Source organism: Rhineura floridana, chromosome 14, assembly GCF_030035675.1.
Source record: "Rhineura floridana isolate rRhiFlo1 chromosome 14, rRhiFlo1.hap2, whole genome shotgun sequence".
NCBI lineage: Eukaryota > Metazoa > Chordata > Lepidosauria > Squamata > Rhineuridae > Rhineura > Rhineura floridana.
The window spans coordinates 2,656,037-2,676,549 of record NC_084493.1 but is presented as its reverse complement, the minus strand read 5'-3'; the positions used below and the strand labels follow the sequence as shown (position 1 = coordinate 2,676,549).

The 20,513-nt window shown below is 45.9% G+C and overlaps 1 protein-coding gene across 3 annotated transcripts in view; it reads left to right on the top strand.

The window, feature by feature from the left end:
• SMAD3 (SMAD family member 3) overlaps positions 1-20,513 on the top strand; it is a 69,259-nt gene that overhangs the window by 23,953 nt on the left and 24,793 nt on the right. For 2 of the 3 annotated variants that reach the window (XR_009758935.1, XM_061594965.1), the window contains exon 2: positions 11,846-11,941. The exons of the other annotated variant lie outside the window; for it this stretch is intronic. Coding sequence is in view for 1 of the 2 variants with exons in the window: in XM_061594965.1 (XP_061450949.1) it covers positions 11,846-11,941 (96 nt within the window). In the remaining variant the exon portion in view is untranslated. The remainder of the gene's footprint in view (positions 1-11,845; positions 11,942-20,513) is intronic. 3 annotated transcript variants of the gene reach the window in all.

Here is a 20,513-nt window from a genome sequence, read left to right as displayed (position 1 = left end):
GCACTTAAAACCAGGTCTCCCAAATGGCAACACTGGGACACCTCTGCCTGACCCTGCAGCCTACTTCTCTGTTCCAGTGCCAGCACCTATCCCCCAGAGTCACAACTGGTGCTGCTGGTGTTTCTCATTCCTCACTTTGGGTGAGCAGTGATATTAAATGTTGCATACTCTTGCCCGAACAAAATTGGCTTTCAGGGCCCGCACCAGTCTGCAGTGGGCCCTCAAAGGCAGCGGCAACGTGGTGGCGCTGCTGGCCCCAGGGACTTAAATAGGCCTGGCCGTGTTAGTGTGCTGTGCGTACATGTCTGCCATCACCCAGGATGGCGATGTGGGTGTGTTGACTCCCCCTGCCACCATCTTGGGTGATAGCAGGCATGTGTGTGCTGACGTGGGAAGTGGCGTGGCCAGCCTGCACTGGTGGCTCCTGCTCTGTGACCCGATGCTAGTGCGGATTGCGGAGTGGGAGCTACAGGGGCTCCTGTCAGCCGTAGGGGCCCTCAGCCAGTGCCCAACCTGGCTGCCTGCTGGCGCTGGTCCTGTTGGGTTCAATCAAAGACCCTCCTGAAACTCTCTGGATAAAGCCTAACCATGCTGTAGCCCTCTGTGTGCATTTTACATGCATTATCCCAACACGCGAGTGGGGCCACACTGAGCAGCGTTGCCCCTCATGACACGTCAGCTGTGCTCCCTCAGGGTCTGTGCATACAACATGACAGGCTGCAGGGAGGAAGCTGTGTGTGCAAAGGCTTCCACGCAGCCTGGAACCTGGAGTGCTTGGGGTTTCAGACTGTGTGCAAGCTTTCACATGTCAAAGACTCCCTCCCTGCAAATGTCTGTGGCCTGCACAGGGATGCTCCGGGGAGGGCTAGTCAGTAGGTGAGGCTGATCCATTCGGGCAAATGGGGCACTACGCCACCAGCCTCAATCTGCCCTCAACCAGCCCTCACCTTCTTGCAGGTGGCCCTGCCTGCCAGCTTCCCCCCCCCTCTTTGGGCTCAGGGTTGCCCCTTGTAGAACTCAGCAGGGGGGAGGTGGGGGGTGGCAAAGTTAGAAAAATTGGTTTCCTCTGGCTCTACCGACTGTGTAAGCTCCCTTCCTTCTGCTAGTTACCTTGTGAGGTGTTGGGGGAGAAGGTCTACTTGGTGTGGCTCTGCTCAATGCATTGGGACCAAAAAATATCTGCATAGGGCTTCTGCGTGTGTGTGTGTCCCCCTCCCCATGCTGCAACCTCTTCTCTCCCTTCATCCTTCCAGCAAGAGGATTGCCTTGATCCATCTTACCAGGGGTTCCATTTCTGACTGCGGCCAGCCAAAGGCAACTTCTTGATTTGCAACAATTTCTTAATTTGTGACAATTTCCTAATTTGTCCTCCTTGGCTTTAAGATCTCTCTGCAGTCATTGGAATACTGATTGTGCGTGTTCAGAAACTGCTTTTTTAACTAAAAAGAAAAATAGGGCTGTATTAGCCAAGCACGCTGCGATAGAAACAATGCAAAGAGAGAGAGGGAGAAATGTGTAGTTTATAGTTCTAGCTCTAATATCATACACATTGTGATAGTTTTTTTTTTTAAAGGTTCCAAAATGGTTTAAAACAACCCTGGTGTATGTGTGTATAAATGCAATAAACAATTTTTAAAAACCCAGCTGGTGCAACCCTCGCATCTCCTGCAGAAATACGCCTTCCTTTGGCTTAAGAGGATGTCGCAGCTGCTCCTTTTCCACATTCATTCCTTTTCAGCTGCCTGCGGCTCTTCCCTGAGAGCAGAGAGTCTTTAAACTCCAGGGCCTGACACAGAGGCTTTTCTCTTTGGGAAAGGAGCGAGGGTCCTGGCTTCGCGTGGGCCATGCACAAGAAGTGTTGGTGCACATCCCCTCCCACACCTCCCCTCCCACACACGCCGGCTGGAGATCTTACTTTGCTCCCTGTGGATACAGCCTGAAGTTTTTCTGTGACTGAGGTTGGCTCTGCACGATGCCTGAAGGAAAAGAGCCATCTTGAGTTTATGCCCCAGAGAGCAGCATTGCATATTTGGGAAGGGGCCATAGATCAGTGGTGGAGCATCTACTTGCTCTGGGCCCTGGTTTGATCCCTGGCAGCGTCTCCAGGTAGGACTGGAAAAGAGTCCCTTGTCTGAAATCCTGGAGAACTGCTGCCAGTCAATGTAGACAGCACTGCGGTAGGTAGACCAACGACCTGTCTTGGTATACGGCAGCTTCCTTACCATGAAAATGCTATCCATATAAGTCGGAATCGACTTGAAGGTGGTCCATTTCCATTTTCCTCTGTTCCTAAGTGTATTTCTGCCATCTTTTCCCAATTAACCATCCCAAATAATCCTTTAAGGTGTAAAAAAGGTAGATGCCAACACCTAAAGTATCCTGAAAGGGCAGACATTTTGGAGTCGAGGACTGTGGGCCATCAGGAGCCCCAATGACCTGTCCTCCCATTTGGCCTGCTTCTTTTCAGCCTAAATTTTAACTGTTTTCATTAACATATACCCGAGTTGCTCCAACCCTCTGATCACTTTGGCTTTTGTCCTTGACATCTTTCCCAGCTCTGCGGTATCTTCTTTGAGATGTAGCACCCAGAATCCTACACAGCATTCCAAATGTGGCTTCAGGACAGATTTGTATAATGGCATTATGACATTGAAGGTTCTATTTTCAGTCCCTTTCCTAATGAACCGAAGCATGGGATTTGCCTTTTTCACAGATGCTACCCGTTGGGCTAATGTTAAGGTGAATCTGTCCACCACAACCCCAAGATCTCCCTCCCTCTCTCTCTCTCATATCCCTAGTTAGGATGTTTCCTGCCTCAGTGTGCATCACTTTATATTTGCCTACATTTGCCCTTCATTGTCCATTCACAAGCTGTTTTGTTTTAAATATGTTTTTAGTTTGTTATTCCTTGCTGTTTGCTGCCCTGGAGTGACCTTTTTTTTTGGGGGGGGGCTCTTTGCAATCTCTTTTTGTTTTCACCTGAATAATTTGGGTGCTATCGGCAAACAAAGCCTTTTATCTGCTCACCCCAGCTCCACGTCACTTATGACCAAGTTGTTGGTTCCAATACAGATCCTTGTTTTTTCCTGCTCTCTGTTTATGGGTTAAAAATGTGGATGGGTTTATGTCTGTTCCAGACCTCAGCGTCTCACAGAGATAGTAGCTCTCTTGAAAAACATCCAGCTTTTTATATATATATGATTGGTAGAAAGCTTGTATGACCTCTTTTTCCTTATGGAAGCTGTCAGGTGCTGCCTTTCTGAATTGCCGCCTCCTCAGGGTCCCTGAGAGAGAAAAAGCAGAACTCATTCAAAGGGACTCTTGTTTGTTCAGAGCTGGGGATGCAAGGCCATGTTTCAGCTTGGCTGTGTGGGTGTTAGTTTACTTTGCAGCTCCGTCTTATGAACTGAATGATGTGCAAGTGTGTGTGTGTGTGTGTGTGTGTGTGTATGACCGTTCTGACTTTTTCTCCTTGCCTCAATAATAGCTACTTTAGGCACACCGACTAAATGGCAACTGAGCAAGAAGGTTCTCTTTTTGTCCGTCTGTCTGGTGGATTTTACCCTACAAACGAAAATAAGTCACTTTTATGGTTATTGTTGCTAAAAGCAACAATAAACTGACTCTCAATCCTAGCAAGACGGAGGCGCTGTGGGTTGGTGGTTCCCAAGTTCGGATAATTGGTCAGTCGCCTGCTTTGGATGGGGTTGTATTCCCTCTGAAAGAGCAGGTCTGTAATCTGGGGGTGCTCCTGGATCCATCTTTGTCGCTAGAGGCCCAGGCGACCTCAGTGGCTAGGAGTGCCTTTCACCAGCTTTGCTGGTAAGACAGCTGCAGCTGTTTCTGGACAAGGATAGCCTGGCCACTGTTGTCCATGCACTAGTAACCCCCAGGTTGGATTACTGTAATGCACTCTATGTGGGCCTACCCTTGCGGTGGTCTGGAAGCTGCAGCTGGTGCAAAATGCGGCAGCAAGACTGCTCACTGGAGCAGGTTATCGCCAACATGTCACTCCTCTACTGAAAGAATAGCACTGGCTACCTATTAGCTACTGGGCTAAGTTCATGGTTCTGGTTTTGGTTTACAAAGCCCTATACGGCTTGAGACCAGGATACCTGAAAGACCGTCATATCCCTTATATACCCAGTCGATCACTGCGCTCTGCAGATGAGGGCCTCCTGCAGATACCATCTTATCAGGAGATCTGTTCTGCACAACATAGGAAGCAAACTTTTAGTGTAGAGGCACCAACCCTTTGGAATTCCCTCCCCTTAAATACTAGACAGGCACCATCTCTGTTGTCTTTTCGGCACGTGCCGAAGACCTTCCTCTTTCAACAAGCCTTTTAAGTAGTGAGCAACGTTACCTAGTATTGTTGTAGTAGCTCATCTTAACTAGGATCTTAAAAAAAATCAGTGTGCTGCAAATGTAACTAAATCCCATGTAATTTCACATTTAGAGTCTTTTAAAAAATTGATTTCTCTGTGGGATTTGTACAGCTTGATCTACTGGCAAAATTCACTCCATGTGAATTTTGCATGCTTTAAAAAAATCATGCTTCCTCTTTCTAATTTAAGCTTCAGTTTTCAGTCAGATTGTGCCTTCCTGACTGGCAAATATGCAGTTTCTATACTGTTGAGGTTCCCAGAAGTTGAGCACGTCACTCCCTCCACCTTCTGCTCTATGTCAGAGGACCATATAGTCTGTACTCTGTGCTTACTTTTTTTTTTTAAATAAAGCTCTTCTACATACAGTAGCTGAATTAAAGAAACCTGCGTGCATGTGTCCTCCATCATTTGTCCTGCATGAAGTTGTTGTCAGGAGGGCCTGGAAAAAGCCCCCCTTAGGCTTCTAGGTTTTCACCAAGTATTTCCTACTCACTTTCAATCTTGCATTTGGAGGCGGTGGGGGAGAGCAATAGACAGCCAGAGTGGAACAAGCCCCGGCCATTTGGTGGTGGTGGTGGGGAGACTGGGGTGGGCTGTCTGTTCTGTGCTGCTGGAGGAGGAGGAGGAGGAGGAGGAGGAGGAGGAAGTTTGTTGCACAGGAAGTTTGTTGCACAGGAACTTTCCAAACCCAGATTAAATGTTCAGTACATCTAAGCCAGCCTTCCCCAACCTGGTGCCTTCCCCCAGATGCTTTGGACTACAGCTGTGCTGGTTGGGACTGATAGGACTTGTAGTCCAAAGGCACCAGGTTGGGGAAGATTGCTCTAAACAGTTGGTTGTTTTGAGTGAATTAAGATAATCCCAACTCTGTCTGCTGAGGCTAACTGTGCGTTTTAACGACTTTGAGATAAGAGTCATTTGTATATGGTCACGGGACAGTTAATACTACTACAGGGTTTGGAATGGAAGCCCCTTATTAGATCATAGTTCAAATCCTGGCCAAGCATCTCATGCAGACAGTTCCTTAATCATTCGCTCCTGGCAGCAAAACAGCACGAACGATTACGTATTTGCAGAGCCTGCCAAAGCAGTCCAATGGGCAGAGGACTGGAGACGTTCCTTGAAATCCTGGATCCTAGTCCTTCCTCAGTTGTGTGCTCATTGTGTGGTCTTGGGGAGTTGCTGTCTCTCAGCTCTAACAGTGAGGATGGACGAAGTTTGGACTTTTAACTTTGCACACTGATTTTAAGCCAGAGTACCACAAGAGCCTGTGGTGCAAAGGTAATGCAGTTCTTCTTGCAGATGTCATTTGTTTAAGTGAGCTCCACTTTATTTATTTATTTATTTATTTATTTATTTATTTATTTATTTATTTATTTGATTTATATCCCAGGCAGATGTCTCCCTGCTGCTGAAAGAATTGCACTGGCTGCCCATTTGCTCCCAGGCCAAATTCAAAGTTCTAGTTTTGTTGTACAAAGCCCTGTACAGCTTGGGACCAGGATACCTGAAAGACCAACTTATCCCTTATATACCCAGTCGATCACTGTGCTCTGCAGATGAGGGCCTCCTGCAGATACCATCTTATCAGGAGGTCCGTTCTGCACAACATAGGAAACAGACTTTTAGTGTAGTGGCACTGACCCTTTGGAATTCCCTCCCCTTAAATATTAGACAGGCGCCACCTTTGTTATCTACTACTGAAGATCTTCCTCTTTCGACAAGCCTTTTAAGTAGAGACCTTATCCCAGTCTGTGTCTGGTTGGAATTGCTTTTTAATATGTTTTTAAACCTTCTTCTTTAAAAAATATGTTAAAACTTTAAAAAGTTTTTAAAGCTTTTAAAAATGTTTTTAAAGATGTTTTCTTTTAATATATTTTAAAGTCTGTTTTTATGATGCTTTAAAGTGTTTTTAGTGTTTTTCTTTCCCGCCCTGGGCTCCTGCTGGGAGGAAGGGCGGGATATAAATCAAATGATAAATAAATAAATAAATGTCCTGCCCTTTCTCCCATTGAGAAAGGCGATGGCGATGGGGGAGCATCCTTCACTGCACCTGAGAGCATCATATGAGCTTAGAGGGTGAAGGACAGATTGTATGGCACACACTGCTATCTTCCCTTCACGTCCCTCTGCACCTGTCACCCAAGGAAGCTGTCTTACTTTGCTCGATGACAGGGCTGGCCTTGTCTCCCATCCCTCTTGCAAGGTGCTTACTGTTTAGCTTCAGAATTTTTCAAAGCAGTGGCTTTCAGCTGATGTATCATGACCCAAACCTAGGACCTGATTATTTGAGGTGTTGTGCTATGCGTATGCATTCTACCCATTGATATCAGGCAGCCTCTTTGCTGCATCATTGCCAGTACCTGTTCAACCCTTTTTTTGTTTAGGCCAGCCTGTCGAGACATGCAGTTTTGTTTTATCTGATATAGTTTTAACACCTGCTGGCTTAAACAAACGTTTACTTATATTTTGATAACAAGTTTAGGTTAACATTTGATTTTATGTATATATTTAATGAACATTTTATATTCCATGTAAACCACTGAGAGATTATGAATGATTTAGTGCGTTATAAATCCTGTGAAATAATTTCTGTATTTTACAGTGCAGTTCTAAACATGCCTACTCAGAAGTAAATGCCTTTGAGCTCATTGGGGCCTACCCTTTAGTAAGTGTGCATCGTGGCTTTTAAGGGCTTCCCAGCCAGTCTGCTGAATTGTTGCTGTTTTACAGTCAACCAAGTCAAGTTTATAACCCTCCTGTTGGTTTTAAAAGTCCCTCAGGATCAGCTGCCCACTCTGTGCTTTTATTATCCACTTGGAGTTTTATTGGCTCTGTTTAGATTGTGCAAGGCCTTTACGCTTTCCATCAGGGCAAGCAAGCTCACTATGCGTGGCTCTCAGAAGGGTGAAGAGTGGGCAAAGCCTCCCTTGCAAATCTTCTTGGTGCCAGGCACTGCTCTAACTCTCACTGCTTGCCATCTTCGTCTTCCTGCTGGCCCAGGGAACACGGACTACCACGGCAGAGAGCAGGGCCTAGGCTTGTCATCCCATTTGCCATTGCATCAGAGGCCACTAAGCATTGTCCGTTGCCAGCAGCAGTTGCAAGGGGAGCTGGTCTTCAAGTCCCCATTTTTGTATGGATTTAATAATCCTGTTAGGCCATTTTAAAAAACATGTTGTTAGTTTGACCTTGAGCCTACTCATAGAAAGCATGGATACAGATTCAGTCAATGGAACCTAAACTGCTATTTAAACCAGGCTTTCCCAAACTGGTGCCCTCCAAATGTTTTGGACTACAACTCCAACCCACCCCAGCCAGCACTAATGGACGTTGTAGTCCAGAATATCTGAAGGGCACCAAGTTGGCAAAGCCTGGTTTAAAACATTAAAACATTTCAGTGGAAGAACATGATTAAAGCATTTATTTTCTTTTTCCCCTCACCGAGATTTGGACGGGGATTGAACCATCACCTTCCAGTTCAGCAAGATAAAGCACTAAATCGGGCCTGGGGGTGAAGTTTAGGCCTTTCTTCAGGGGTTACGTGCCCTGCCACCTGTGCAGCCGTGGGCAAGCGGCATAGTCCCAAGGAGCCCAGTTGCCCCCCAGTTGGCAGTTGCGGACAAGGAAGGGGCTGGCTTGTGCAACTGTGGCAAGCTGAGCAGTCCCTTGCCAGCTGGGGAGGACTAGCCTCAGAGGGAGGCAATGGGAAACCCCCTCTGGATACCGCTTACTGTGAAAACCCTGTTCATAGGGTCGCCATAAGTCGGGATTGACTTGAAGGCAGCCCATTTTCCATTTAGCAACCTGCCTTGGGGAGCCCACTATGGCCATAGATGCCATCGCCATGGTGACTGGAGTCTCTCTTGGGTTAGAGACGTAACCTTTAGTAACCTTCAGCCACTTCACATGGCTGGAGGGAAGTAATAATCGCCTGTCCCCGAGATGAGCCATATGGAGTCCCGTGGGGTGGGGATGCAACACCCTCCTTCCCTCACCCCCTTTTTGCTTGACGTGCCCCTCTCTTCGTGTGCTGTAGAAGTGTGATGTAAAGCCAGGCTCCTCAAGCTGGAGTGGCAGAGAGAGGGGACTTCTCTTTCACCCCGGCTTTATGAGAAATCTGAGACTGGGGCCAGACCCACACCGTACATAGCGCAATGATACCACTTTGAACAGCCATGGCTTCCCCTAAGGAATCCTGGGAGCTGTAGTTCGTGAAGGGCGCGGAGAGTTGTTCGGAGAGCCCCTCTTCCCCTCACAGAGCTACAGTTGGTTTAGCAATCGCTCCCTCTTCCCAGGGAACTGCACTGGCTATCAAGGCATCTTAATCATTGCTAGGTGGGAGTTGCTTTGATTTAGTTAAAATGAAGTGTGGCCAGTTGTTGGTGGTTTGAGGCAGAGAAGAAACAGTGTTGTAGGTTTTCTGTGTAACCAAGAACACCCTTTGTGAGGGAAGGGATTGCTAGCTATGAGTCAAGAGGTTTGAATTGACAAGGGTTGGGGGGAAAAAAGATTTATTTTATATTGGAAAGGGTGGTTAGTGGTGTGTGTGTTTTTGCACTTCATTCTTACATGGGGCTCGTGGCTGGAAAAGTGTGACGTGAGCACTGTGGAAATCTAGTGCTGTGAGTGAGATTCTGCATTAGGTCCAAGTCAGAACTTCAGTGTTGCTTCTTCTCATCGTCCATTCCTCTGCTTACTCCTTCCGGACCCCAGACCCATTCGTTTTAGTGGCTGGGGAGCAACCACTTTTCAAGGAACTGAGTGGAACAGCAAGAGCTGTGCGCGGATATGCTCTTGCACAACTTGTACTCTATGGCATCTGTACAGTAGATTCCTCCTGCTTCGTGTCCTGTTTCTCAGGGTTTTGTATCATTTTACAAATTCAGGTAAGCATGTTGTATCATGTTAAACTAAATACCTCATATTGGAATGGCACAGTGAGTGTCACACTATAGAATTATTCCACTGTTATTTCATTTTAAACAGTCATGGCTTCCCCCAAAGAATCCTGGGAAGTGTCGTTTCTGAAGGGTGCAGAGAGTTATTAGGAAACCCCCTATTCCCCTCGCAGAGGTACAATTCTCAGAATGGTTTGTCAGCCCCTCTTCCTAGAGAATTCTGAAAATTGTATCTCTGTGAGGGGAATAGGGGTTTTCCTAACAGCTGACACTTCCCAGGATTCTTTGGGGGAAGTCATGACTGTTTAAAGTGGAAAAATAGTGGAATAAATGTATGGTGTGGATGTGGCCTCAGACTAGGACGTGAGAGACCAGGGTCCAAATCCATGCTTAGCTGTGAAGCTCACCATCTCACCCTGAGCCAATCACAGCTTCTCAGCCTAACCTGCCTTACAGGATTGCTGTGAGGATAAAATGGTGCGGGGGGAGATACATAAACGCCACCTTGAGCTCATTGGAGGAAAGATGAGATGTAAAAATAATTGCATGTTATTACATTTTACTAAGAGCCCAATATAAATTTTGGGAGTTTGTGTTTACCTACTAACCAAAAGATACCTTCACTCTCTGCCTATAAATCAGTGCTTGAATAGAGTTATCTAGAAAAAACTTGAAAATGGAAATGGATTGCCTTCAAGTTTTTTCCCACTTATGGCGACCCTACGAATAGGGTTTTCGTGGTAAGCGGTATTCAGAGGTGGTTTACCATTGCCTTCCTCTGAGGCTGAGAGGCAGTGACTGGCCCAAGGTCACCCAGTGAGCTTCATGGCTGTGTGGGGATTTGAACCCTGGTCTCCCAGGTCATAGTCCAACACTCTAACCACTATACCACACTGGCTCTCAGAACAAACTGACTTCTGGGTAAATATAGTCAGGATTATGCTGTAAGAGGGTGTGTCAGTGAAAAAGGTCATCAGTATGGATGCAGATGCCTCTCTCCAAATGGGAGCAAGACCACCTGTAAAATTCAGTGACTTCTAACATTTTTAATGCTTGTTGGAAACATTGACTTCTAAAGGAGGGAGGCAGCTGCTGCTCAGCAAATGGTTCTGTGGACAAAGTGAAACTGCTTGCCTGTTTATTGGTGCTTTTGGAACCGCTCTCTCCCCCTTTTCCCATCATATTGGAAGTCCTAATTTGCGTAAACTCTGAATCACAGGATGCAACCTTGTTTTGACTTTGACAGCCGTTGGGAAAAGAGGGAAGAGCCTTGTGGCTGTTGCATATTTTCAAGTCCCTTCAGTTACTATGTGTGTCAGTCTTGGTCATAAATGCCAATGGAGTAGTTTTTGTTGCTAGCTTTAGAGGTGTCTTGCTAATGTTCTCTGCAGTGCTTGTGCTTTCCCTTTCTCAGTCCCACAGAAAAACCTCAAGGCTCATGCTGTTGAAAGTTCAGTTCTTGTATCCTGTGTGTAGTATGTGTGTGTGAGGAGACACACCCAGATGCTGCTAATTGTATTAGTGCTGCTTTACGGTTGTAATTCAGCTGATATTTCTTCTTATGTAGGGTGGGAAGAAAGTAGATTGTAATCTACTGGTGGATCTCTGAATGATTTGTGGCAGACTGGCAAGGCACTTTGACTCCTAATTGTATAACAACAACAAAATGACTTTCCCCACCTATATTAGGCTGCTGAAATGACAGAATCGAGCCAGAAGTGGACTTTTGTGTGAAAGGGCTGTGAACTCAGTTCACTTCTGGTGCTGAAAACAAAACCATCGGCTCACAATGTGCTCGGAGGCACTCCTGTTTAATTCTAATGATGTGTGCTTTGCAATTGGCCTGGTTGGTAGACCTTGGGGTTCTAGTCGAAAAACAAGGTAGGTCAGAGAAACCTCATGTTTGACCACCTTTGATGTAGTGAGAACTTCAGATCCCTATTCTCTTCTGGTGTGTTTTAAGATCCAGCCTGTCACACAAAAAATGGAATGGGCAGAATTCTCATTGAGGGAGTGCATCCCTATGCAATCCCTTGAGACCCTGAAATATGTGTAGGGGTCTACACAACAGCCGCTCTGTTGATCCAGTCTTGCCCCCTTTTTGTTCCATGGTAATGCTTAATGTTTATGTGGGACTAGAGAGAGAATGAGAGAAAAGCTACCCTGGAAAATTTTAATTGAAGGGTGGGAAAGAAATTTTATAATAATTAAAAACAAAACAAAAACAGGAGAGTTGACAGTTCATTGGACCTTGCTCCTTTTAAATTGAAGAATGACATGGCAGTAGCGAACAAGGTGCCTGCCAAAGGCTGTTGGTCAGCAACTCCCATTGGCCATGTCAGCTGGGGCTGATGGGAGTCACAGTCCAACAACCTCTGCAGGGCGCCATGTTGGACGCCATGTTGGGTGCCATTGTTTGGATGGTGGAGGTGGAGAGTGAGGAAACAGGTGAGTTTGCGGGATGGGTGGGCGGCAGGGCTGCTTTCTGTCTTGTGTGTTCATGGGGCGGCCCGTTCTCCAGCTCTGCTCACACTGCTCCCATTTTATACTGTGCAGATGCACAATTGTACACGAGGAAACGGTGGCTGGCGAAGGGAAACACCGCAGGAGTGGCAGAGAAAGGCGGACAGAGAAGCTGGAGACATGTCCCAGGTCTGATGTGTGGTCCTTTGGGTACTCCCTTCCCTTTGCACCCTTTTCTCACCTGTCACAGTTTCTGATTTCTGATTTCAAGCTCCCTCGTTACCGGGACGACAGTAGCACCTACCACTTAACAGGGAAAAGTGGGAGAGATTGGGCTATAGGAAGATGGGAAGCCACCTTGTACCAAGTCAAGACTGTTGGCCTGTTCAGCTCACTACTGTTGATGCCAACTGGCAGTGACTCTCCTAGCCCTGCCCTCAGACTTGGAGAACCTTTGGCCTGTTGCTGAACGGCAACTCACTTCGTCCCTGGCTGTTGGTTGTGCTTGCTGGGACTGATAGGAATTGTAATTCAACAACATCTGGAGGGCCAAAGGTTCCCCACACCTGTGAAAGCCAGGGATTGGATGTGGGATCTTCTGCTTGCGAATCCTGTGCCCTAAGATCTATTTTTCCTTTGGGCAAGAACTAGAATCAGAGTTGGTCCTGATCCTCTGGAGTCAGTGACTGATATTCTGTCTGCCTCTCCCTATCTCTGTGAGCCTATATCTATTTTTATTGTTTTTGCTGAGCCAGGTGGTGAAAACCAAGACAGCTGGCACCCATCATGCTGTGGCCATAAATTAAAAAATAAACAGTTGCGTCTGATTTAAAACCAGCTTGCGTTCTATTAGCCTTGCCTTTGGTGGATTATAGATCACTGATTTGGAGGCTTGCATTGGATTCTGTTTGACTTTAATAAACTTTGTAAATGTGCTGGAGCACCCTTATCCAACCTGGTGCCCTCCTGACGGTTTGGGGCACAACATCCAAAACAACCATGCTGGCCGGGACTGATGGGAGCTGTAGTTCAAAACAGCTGGAGAGAACTAGGCTGGGGAAGCGTTAAGGTCCCAGCTTGTGCAAAATTTTTAAAAAAGCAAAACTGTGGCTTCAAGGCAGCTGTTTCTACTCAGTTGATGGAGTGGAAGGGGCTGGTGATCTCATTTCCCTCCAAGTCTCCTGTGTAAGCATAACACTTGGGAAACCACAGTGAAGCTTCCTGAGCCACAAAGACACAGAGCAGAGAGCATTGCCCGATAGTGTGAACCTCACGGAAGAGATTGTGTAGTGTTTCATTGAGCCTCGAAGCTGCTGGAGAAAGCTTCCTCCGTTTGGTCAGCCAATGGGGCGGTTGGAGGAGGGAAGCTATATATCTTGGTTGACTGAATGCTGACCCCTTTCAGGGAGAATGGTTGAAAGCATTCTTAGCTTTTGATAAGAACTGCCTTGCTGGATCAGTCCAGTAGCCAGCAGCATCCAGGCAGAGGCCTCTAGAGGATCACAGGCAGGGCATGAAAGCAGTAGCCACAACTGTGGTGCTTGCTCTCAGCTTCTGAGGGCAATGCCCTTTGGTCAGATGTTGCTAAACTACAACTCCCAGTAGGAAGGCTTACTGAAGACCTTCCTCTTTCAACAAGCCTTTTAAGTAGACTCCTTATCCCAGTCTGCATCTGCGCTGGAATTGCTTTTTAAGATGTTTTAAAAACCTTTTTAAAAAGATGTTTTTAATGACGTTTTGTTTTAATATATTTTAAAGTCTGTTTTTAAGATACTTTAGAGTGTTCTTAACGTTTTTGTTGGCCACCCTGGGCTCCTATTGGGAGAAAGGGCAGGATATAAATGTAATAACAACAAGCGGTCTTGGCAAGCACGGCCAATGGCCAGGAATGATGGAAGTTGTAGTTCAGCAACATCTGGAGGGCCAAAGGTTCCCCACATCTGCCATAATGCCTACTCCAGTGTATATGAGGCAGTTCTAATCCTCCTGAATGCTCTTTTTGGAAGAAGCAAATCACACCTAAACTAACATCCAGCCACGTGTTAATTATTTTGCACAACACAGTTTGCTCTGAGCTTACTGCCAGCCATTTCCACTGGGTGATTCTATCAGTGATGGTATTCATAAGAAGAAAGGTTATCTCAAGACTGTATTAATCTCACTTGCATTGTGTTGATTTATTCACAACAAGGGACAGTGTAAAATGAAAATCTTGGCCTTGAGACTTTTGGTTTAATTGCCCAGTAGTTGTCTAAGGCCAGATTCCCTAAGCAATGAAAAGTCCTGCCTCGTTAGAGTAATATGCCATTTATAGAAGAGACAAACTGGCTCTGAAATCTACATTTCTGAAAGCATTTTATTTTTGGTGCAAATATGATTGGTGGTTGAGCAACCGTTGCTGATTCTAAGACGACATCACAACAGGCACTTTGTTCATTGCCCTTTTGCAAAAATCACCTTCTCAGACCTGGAACTGGAAACCTCTTTAAACTTGGAATGTGTCTATGGCTGGGCCTCTGTTGACCAATGAAATTGTGCCTGGCAGCTGCTGGGAAGAAGACTTGAAAAAACCACTCCTCCTATACTTAAAATGACACATTATTACTTTGCTGTTAACAAACAAAATAATGTTTGAACTGGGCTTTTAAATTAGTGCCATTAAAGAAAAGAGGTTTTTTTAAATCTTTTTTTTAAATGGCTTTCAAAGTGTATGGAAAAATAAAGACTCAGAAAGACATTGCACAAAGGACCGTAGAAATAAGTGTGGTGGTGGTGATGATGCATGTGCTCTGGACATGTAAGTTTCTGGGTCCAGCTACAGACCTTGGCATCTCCAGTAGAAAGCTACCAGAGCTGTGAAAGACCTATTTCTGCCTGAGATCTTGGAGAGCCTCTGCCACTCTGAGTGGACAGTACTGAGTTATATGGCCTGACATAGTAGATTTCCAAGCACACTTCAAAGGGCTGGCCTTGACAGTTCGGACTCCAGTACCTTGCAGAATGCCTTTCCAGTATGAGCCTATCTGGGCCTCAGGAGTGGTTTGCCCAGTAGGGCGGAGCTATAGTAATAACGTCCTGGCAGGGACATCACTGCCACTTGCCAGGAGGGACTAGACAGCATCGAGTGATGTCCTTGCCGTGAGGGTGTTGCTGTGGCTGGGCCCTCACTGGCCAAGCTGCTCCCTCCAGACCCTGTGCCCCCTCCCCTCCTGAGTGCCCTCTCTAGCAGAGGTTTGGAGAATGTGGGCCTTTGCTTATGGAATGTTTTCCTAAGGAAAGTTTGCCTGGTACAGACATTGCCATCTTTTTGGCGCCAGGCATAATTTGGCCACTTTCTCCTGGGAATATCACCTGTATAGCACAGAATGTTTGAGACTTTAAAGTGCAGAGTCCACCTTGTTGAGAATTGGAACCTGTTTGAATGTTCTTAATTGCATCATGGTTGTGGTGATTTGAGATCCTTGAAAAAAGTTTCCTGGTGAGGCTGTGTGTTATTCTAGGATGGTTATTTGACATATGTGAAGAATGAATGAGATGTGTTGCATGAGCCACAGTAGGACAAATTCCCATTCCAAAATGGCTTACATTCAAAACTAAAGATAAAAGTAGTACCAACTGTAAAACCTTTTAAACTTAAACACTGCAAATTAACAACACTTGACATAAAAACGTTATTATGCATTTGTCTTCCGTGATTTGTTTTGACAGGTACTGCTAGGATGGCAGGTTTGTGGCAAGTCTGTCTTTTTTTCTTTCTGTCTCTTGCAAGAATTTTTTGCTGTTTTCTTAGATGATGCCTCAGTGGCAATGCAATGTTTTTCAGTGACCCACCGTAATGTTAATAAAAAGATAAGTCAGTATGTGTTCACAAAAACTCTGTACAGCCAGGGTTGAGAGATGTGACTAACCCAATTTATAATTTATTCTTTAGTCTGCCAACCTGGTGCCCTCTAGCTGTTTTGCACTTCAACTCCTCATCAGCCCTGATCAGCTTAGCAGGTTGAGGAAGGCTGCATTAGACACTACAGCACAGTGGAAAGTGTAAGGGAATGGAGGTTTGTGCTGATTTTGGCAGCTGGCATTGAAAATGTACCTTTGCCAGGTAGCTGCCTCCTTTCAACTTGCATCTGATGACTGAGTTTGGCTTAGAAACGGAAGTCTCAAAAATGGGGTCCAATCCCAACAGTCTGCTGGGACTGGAACAGAGCAAACTGTGTCTGAGAGAGACTCTAAGCATGGAATATTGTGTGCTGGCAAAGACAGAGAGTGATCCATTTTAAATTCACTTGTTCAAAATGAAGGAGCTGCCTGCACCAGCCACTTTCGGGCATGTTAGATCTTGTGTGGTGCCATCAGTAGCTGATGCTGTCAATGCCTTATCTTGTCTCCATTCATGCTGCGTTTCCAGGAGAATCTCCCCCATCAAAACCCCCCACAAAGCATTTCATGAAGCTGGGACAAATTTAACCTTGTTGCTTGGTTGTCTATAACTGGCTAGCCAAAAATGCTTTACAAAAGTTGGCTGTTGCTTTCCTTGGAGCCATACATTTATTTTTATTTCTTACGTTTATATCCCACCTTTCCCCCGAAGAACTCAAAGTGGTATCCCTTTCCTCATTTTATCCTCACTGCAACCCCCTGAGGTGTAGGTTTGGCTAAGAGATGACGACCAGCCCAAGATCCCCCACTGAGCTTCATGGCTGGTTAGGAATTTGAGAATCCCAGTCTCCCAGGTCCTAGTCTAACACTCTAACCCCTACACTGCACTGTCATTTTATTATTTATTTATTTATTTAAAATCTTTCTATCCTACCCTTCTACCTTATAGTGAGGACTCAGGGTGGCTCACAATTAAATCATGCACAATAAAATCACAAAAACATTAAAACCGATGAAAATACATAAAATACAGTTAAAAATATAGAGGAGTGATATTAAAAGGGAATAAAGAGGTAAAAACTAAAAAAAGGAGGGGAAATAAAATCCATTTCAGGCTGTACCTTCAGTCCCTCTCAAAGGCTGTCCAGAACAAGTTAGTTTTCAGAAGTCTCTGGAACACCATCAGGAGGGAGCAGAGCGGGCTTCTTGGGGTAGGGTATTTCAAAGCTTGGGGGCCACATCTGAAAAGGCTCTGTCCTGCTTGCCTGCCAGTCTGACATCTTTCATTCCAGGCATGCAGAGGAGATCAGAGGCAGCTGATCTTAAACCACAGGCAGGCACATATGGGTGTAAGCGGTACCTCGTCTACATTGGTCCAAGGCCATTTAGGACTTTAAAGGTCAAAACCAGCACTTTGAATTGGGCCCAGAAACCAACTGAGAGCCAGTGGAGTTGATAAAGGACAGGGGTGATATGATCCTCGTGCCGCAATCCAGTTAACATTCTGGCTGCCACATTTTGAACCAACTTCAATTTCTGAACCGCTTTCAAAGGCAGCCCCATGTAGAGCACTTTGCAGTAATCAAGCCTCGATGTCACCAACACATGTGTCGCTGTGGGCAAGTCAACTGCTTCCAGGAACGGGCACAGCTGGTAGCCCAATTTGAGTTGGCCAAAAGCATTCCTGCCTACTGCAGCCACCTGATATTCAAGCAGCAGGGCAGGATCCAGGAGGACTCCCAGACTGTGGATCTGTTCCTTCAAGGGGAGTGCAACCTCTTCCAGAACAGGTGGCAGCTTTCCTCTTGACCAGCAACCCTTCCGTCTTGTCTGGATTAAGTTTGTTTGTTAGCCCACATCCAGCCCTTCACAGCCTCCAGGCACAAGTTTAGGATGAGCACTCCCTCCCTGCAATCAGATGATAGGGAGAGATAGAGTTGTGTGTCATCAGCGTATTGATGACATTGTACTCTAAATCTCCGGATGACGTCTCCCAGCGGTTTCATATAGATGTTAAAGAGCATGCGAGGCAGAATGGAACCCTGCAGGACCCCATAGGCCAGCAGCCAGGAGGTGGGGTAGTAGTGTCCCAACACCACCTTGTGAGATGTGTTTGCCAGGTAGGACCAGAGCCACCATAAAACAGTCGTGTAGGGCAGGCCCTTCCTCTTTTTTCGAATTTGTTTGCCAGGTTGCCTTTACAGAAATGCTGCTTTGCACTAGCAAGGCTTCGGCTACCTTGTTTTGTGATATACAGTACCAATTCTAAATACAAACCATGTTGATCTCTTTATGCGCTGGAAGAGGTGTCCGTAGAGCTCTCATCTCTAATCTCTGCGCAGGCTCAGGGGTGGTTAATTGAACTGTTTGCCAGTAGTGTGCTTGGTACTTCACATTGTGGGGGGGGGGGAGGAATAAGACCACCACCACCATTTATTACCTGCCTTTCACTAAATGGTTCCAGGGCAGGTCACAACAATATAAAATACATTATTAAAAACAGTTTAAAACAAAACAAACGGTCTCATGAGCTTGAAACAAGCCCCACTGCACATCCCGAGAACAGAAGGGTCTGTAAATAGCAGAAGTTAGGGGATTGGAATAAAGAAAATAATGGCAAGAGCTTTGGACTGTTTCTGGAACATGGTGTGTGTTTTTGGATTGGTTTTGTGATTTTACTATTTTTTTTATAAAAAAAAGTACGACAACCAGTTGGATGGTTTTTCTCACAAAGCAGACGTCCGGGGGTGCAGACTCTCTTAGTAAACAGACTTACTGCTGTGGTGAGGGGGTGTGATTTGCTGTCCCATATGTGCATTTTAGAGCAAGCCAGTTGATTTTCTGCAGGGGTGTGTGGGTGTCTTTCAGAGGGCCAAGTGGGTGTGCATAGCAAACCCCTTAGTCACGGGAAAATGTAGGGTTTGGAAGAAGAGTTGTGTTTGCCTTCCTTCCCATTGCTACCTCTAAACAATATTTGTGCATGCCGCTTGTGCCCCTCCACATATTTGGCATGGTGCGGAAAAGCACTTTCTGCTCTTGGGTCTAGCAGCAATGAATGGGACTCCTATCTCCATGTCCTGAAGCAGCATCCTGTTGGCATCTGTGCATTGCTTCACATGTGCATTTGTGTCACTTGATTGCAGCATCAAGAGATGAACTGCATGTGTGAATGAGCAATTACACATTGATTACCACAAGTAGGGGTACCAAACGCAGCGCTTCTCAGTGGCATCAGTTCCTGCATTGAGCTGCCAGCCATCGAGCCCACAGGCATCCAGTGATGTAGGCACACACAACCACTCTTTTTCTGCTGCAGATTTTAAAGGCAAGCGTACTTTTTGGGTTTATGCATGCAGTGACAGGAGGTGGAAATAAAGTGGTATAGAGACCAGGGGTGGTAGAGTGACTTATCCCACTTGAGACTGCAGTTGGGGGAATTACATTTTTTTTCGTGCTGCCTTATGCTACCCATCTCCAAATGATAAATTCCTGCAAGTAGAAAAGTAGCACTTCTCCCTGACATGCTAGCTTTCTATTGAAAAGCTTTCAAAATCATCATTGTTCAGTTGGAACAGTCCTTCCCCCCAACAAAAATGAATTGAGCACCAAAACCTAGCCAGTAAAAGCTGGGCAGTTATTGTTATCTATGTACTGGGAAAATAAATACATTTTGCCTGGTGCTGAAAAGGTGATAGAGTTGACACCAGGCAAGCTTCTCTGGGGAAAGCATTCCATAAATGGGGGGTGTGACGTCCTTCCCTGGTTTTCCCTGTCAGGTTCCCACCTGCTTGTGGCTACTGCCTTTCACTAGGCACCACCAGGGATACCACCAGTCCGGACCGTCCTTTTTATGGTTTCTCACTCCGCTCTAGCACAGATCTCACTAGATCCCCCTGCTAGGCAGCACCACCAGTCACGTCCTATAACCAATACTCCCAGAGACTTTGCCTGAGTCTCTCTCTAGCTGGTTACTTTTGTGACTGCGTGCTTTTGCTGTTCCCAACCCCCTTGTATCTTTATAGATAACGCATACAACTCTGGGTTGCTCTGGATACTTGAATTGTTATTATTCCTCCCTTCACCGCTGCCACCATTAGATACTGTTTCTGTTCAGCCTTGGTAATTACCTTGCCCTCCCTTCTGGTATGTATATCCCCAGCCAAGGATCAGGCCTTTGGTAAACCAAATAAGTATTTATTAAATATCAGAAATAACAAGATTAGTTTTAGAATGTTTCACAAGCGTATGGTTTCATCTATTCCTGTTTTGTACTTGACTTATTATTAATCAGAACTCCAACTCCCTCTTTCTCCACACTCCCAACATCCACCACCAAACACCTTCTTCTCCACCCTGCTAACATCCACCCAGATTCAACTGTCATTCTTCCATTTATACTCCCAGTCACTCAAACGCTCAGCCAATCATCCAGCATTCTACTGCTCATGTACTCCCCCCTCCTCTTTCACTCCACTTACCATATGCCTTCTATATAAACAGCACTTACCATATTTACCCTACAAGCGGGAACATCATAGGGGGCTACAATGGAAAAGGCCCATTCTTTTGTTGGCACCCTCTCTCCGACAGCATGCAGAGAACGGCTTTGGATGCTAACCTTAGGGTCCAAGTAGGTTTGTATGGGAAAGGTGCCCCCGAATTGTGCAATTTATGCTAACTTTAGGGATGCACTCTCTTTTCAGAATGATCAAGGGGATGGAGCGACTCCCTTACAAGGAAAGGTTGCAGCATTTGGGGCTTTTTAGTTTAGAGGAAAGGCGGGTCAGAGGAGACATGATAGAAGTGTATAAAATTATGCATGGCATTGAGAAAGTGGATAGAGAAAAGTTCTTCTCCCTCTCTCATAATACTAGAACTCGTG